This window comes from Apteryx rowi, unplaced genomic scaffold (genome assembly GCF_003343035.1).
Source record: "Apteryx rowi isolate R43461 unplaced genomic scaffold, aptRow1 scaffold_1272, whole genome shotgun sequence".
NCBI lineage: Eukaryota > Metazoa > Chordata > Aves > Apterygiformes > Apterygidae > Apteryx > Apteryx rowi.
In genome coordinates this window covers 17,116-20,512 of record NW_020447500.1, presented here as the reverse complement: position 1 = coordinate 20,512, position 3,397 = coordinate 17,116, and the positions used below count along the sequence as shown (strand labels likewise).

Sequence of the window (3,397 nt, the reverse complement as noted above, 5' to 3'; positions counted from 1 at the left end):
GACTGCAGCCCCCAGCAGCCCCCGCGCGACTGCAGACCCAGAGGGCACACACACCCGCGCGACTACGGCCTCCGCGCGACTACAGCCCCCAGCAGCCCCCGCGCGACTACAGCTCCCGGCAGCCCCCGCGCGACTGGAGACTCCCCCCACACACACACCCCCGCGCGACTACAGCCCAGCTACCCTCGAGCCATAGCATCCAGCTATAGTATATGTATATGTATATGCGCATATATGTATATTAAAAAGCACGTTTCCCATGTTGTATTAACACAATGTATATCGACTGCATGAACTGAACTGCTATTTTAACCTTTTCTATCCCTAAAGCAGCCGCCTGCTCGTCCCTGGTCTCAGCCCTGCTGCCCCGTGTGTCCAGCATGGGCCGGCCGTGGCAGAGCCGTCCCGCGGCCCCGTCCCGCCGCCTCCATCTTGCCTCCTCCGCCCCGCGGCCCCACCTCCGCCGCCTCCGCCCCACGGCCAACCCGGCTGCGTCCCGCAGGAGCCCCCTCGGCCCGCACCGCTGGTGTTAGGGCGACTGGCCCCGCGGTGCCCAGGGCTGAGCCATGGCCGGACGCCGCTGCCCCGGGCGAGGGCGGCGCTGTCCCTGCTCCCCCGGGCAGCCCCAGGGCCTGGCTCCTCCAGGGCCTCCATGGGGCTCAGCGGAGCACCAGGAGCGCAGCCGCCTGCCTGGCAGGACCCGCGCGGGCTCGCTGCACGCTGGGCTCGGCATGGGCACAGCACAATCTGCACCAGAACGGGGGATGGAGAAAGGAGGCGGGGGAAGGCCGAAAGCATCAAATGCCTCACAGCAAGGCAAGGCCGGAATTTGCACGTTTTGTCTTGCAAGTTTTCCTGTGCAGATCAGGGCCCCGCTCCCCGGGTCTGCAAAGCGTGAATCTCCTGCTGACGGCTGAGGACCTCCTGCTGCAATTGTTATTTTCCCTTGTGGCTGTTTTCCCAGCCCCACGAGCGGGCTGCAGGGCCTCAGCCTCTGCATGCGCCGTTGGGGCTCTGCCGGCTCCACAGCCAGCACGGCCTGGGCGGCCGGACTCCTGCTGGGCTACTGCCTGCAGAAGTCCCTGAAAAAAACTCCTTTAACTCAGCGCTTTAGTCAGATAAAACAATTCCACCCACAAGAACCAATTTACACCTCTTCTCAATCTTCTCATAAGCTAATTTTTATTTTCAATACAGTTACCTCAGGAATTTTCCCCACAACATTGTAAAAGTTTGATAAATGACTATAACACACTGGACACATTTAAACAGGGACTGGTCCCCTCTGCAGAGACAGTTACGTCTGCTATCCCAGGAACATCACAGCCTGACCGCATCACCTGGCTGTACCAGGGGCTCGGGGCTGCCGAAGCGGTGCCAGACGAAGTCAAACTGCCAGGAGCCGTGGCCCCGGTGTGGCCGGCAGTGCCGACACCGGCAGCGCTGCAGCCTCGTCCTGCACCGCTTGGGCCGGCGTGGGAACCACCACGGGACCCACTGGGGACCGGCTGCAGCCCCCCCGTGCCCAGCAGTGTCCACCTGGCACCTGTGCAAGAGAGAGCCCCATGCCGGGAAATGGCCAGAAATGGGGCTTCCTGGGAAGCCAGGACAACCTGCGGGATCTCGCCATGCAGGACACAGCAAAACAGCCAGAAACAGGGTTTCCTGGGAAGCCGGGACAACCTGCAGGATCTTGCTGTGCAGGGCACGGCCACAGGCACTGACCAGCCTGTTTGCAGGCGACCGGCCCCTTTCTGCCCTTTTCCCACGCTTGGGCCTCCCCAACCCCCCCAATCCCCCCGTTCCGGCCTCGGTCCTTCCCCTCGGCGTCCCCAGGGACGTCTCGCCGGTCCCCGCGGCCCTTCCCAGCATCCGCCACGCGCCCCCCCGCAGGCAGCAGCCCGCGGCCGGCGCAGGGGCGACCGTCCTGCTGCGATGGCCCAGGGGCTCCGCATCCCCCCGCCCGGCCCTGCGCTCCTGCTCCTTTGCGTCCCTGCAAGGGAGCCCGCAAGGCAGGACCTGACCCGCGGCCCCGCCCACGGCCCCGCCCCGCAGTGGATGGGGGCGGGGCCTGTGCACCGGGGCGGGGCCATACTGCTGGGGGCGGGGCCAGAACTCCGGGTCCCCGCTCCCTCCGAGGGTGCCTCCGCCGTGGGGCGGGGCCGAGGGCGGAGCCGAGGGCAGGGGGCGGGGCCGTCGGTGGGTCCCGGCGGCGGCCGCGGAGCTGCTGGCGCTCCCGGCATGGAGCCCCCGCCCGGCACCGAGACCGCCCGGCTGGTCAGCGCGCGCGGCGGCCGCGCCGACGGCAGCCTGCGCCTCAAGAGGTACCGCCGCCACCGGCACCCGCACCCGCACCTCCACCACCCCCGGCACCGGCATCCCGGCACCTGCACCTCCACCACCCCCGGCATCTGCATTTCCATCACCCTCGGCACCCGCACTGGCACGTCCATCACCCCCGGCACCGGCACCTCCATTGGCACCGGCACCTCCATCATCCCTGGCACTGGCACGTCCATCATCCTCGGCACCAGCACCCTGGCACTGCGACCGGCACCTCCATCACCCCCAGCACTCGCACCAGCACGTCCATCACCCCCGGTATCTCCATCACCCCCGGCACCGGCACCTCCATCATCCCTGGCACTGGCACGTCCATCACCCTCGGCACTGGTACCCCAGCACCTGCACCAGCACGTCTGTCACTCCCGGGATTTCCATCACCCCCGGCACCTGCACCGGCACGTCCATCACCCTCGGCACCGGCACCCTGGCACCCGCACCTCCATCACCCCCGGTACCCGCACCTCCAACGTGACCGGCACTTCCATCACCCCCGGCAGCTGCACCAGCACGTCCACCACTCCCGGCACCGGCACCTCCATCATCCCTGGCTCTGGCACATCCATCACCCTTGGCACCTTCATCACCCCTGGCACCTGCATCCCGGTACCTCCATCACCCCCAGCATCCGCAGCCTGGCACCGCCACCACCCCCGGCACCGGCATCTCCATCTCCCCCGACACCGACGCCTCCACCTCCCCGGCGAGTCCATCTCCCCCGGCACCTCCATCCCCCGCCGCCCGCCCGGCACCCGCCATCCACCGCAGGCACCTCCGTACAGCCGGCACCGCCGCCCCCGGCACCGCCGCCCCCCGGCACCGCGGCCATCCATCACGCCCCCGCGCCGGCGCCGGTCCGGTCCCCCCGCGCGATGCCCCGTCTGTCCCCTCTGCCCCCGCCGGTTCCCCCGCGGCTCCCCGTCCCCCGCTCCCTTCCCGCCCGCCGCCCCCTTCCCCAGCCGTCACGGCCCTGCACCGGCGCCGCGTCCGGCAGCCTGGCCCCAGACCCGGCGCCGCCGCCGCAGGCACCGTCCCGCACCGCCGCAGCGGCACC

General features: G+C 68.9%; 1 protein-coding gene across 1 annotated transcript in view; it reads left to right on the top strand.

Moving 5' to 3' along the window:
* The first annotated feature begins 2,241 nt into the window (after positions 1–2,241).
* Positions 2,242–3,397, top strand: part of SLC30A3 (solute carrier family 30 member 3) — a 4,393-nt gene continuing 3,237 nt past the window's right edge. The window contains exon 1 of the mRNA XM_026055885.1: positions 2,242–3,119. Within this exon, the coding sequence (XP_025911670.1) occupies positions 2,242–3,119 (878 nt within the window). The remainder of the gene's footprint in view (positions 3,120–3,397) is intronic.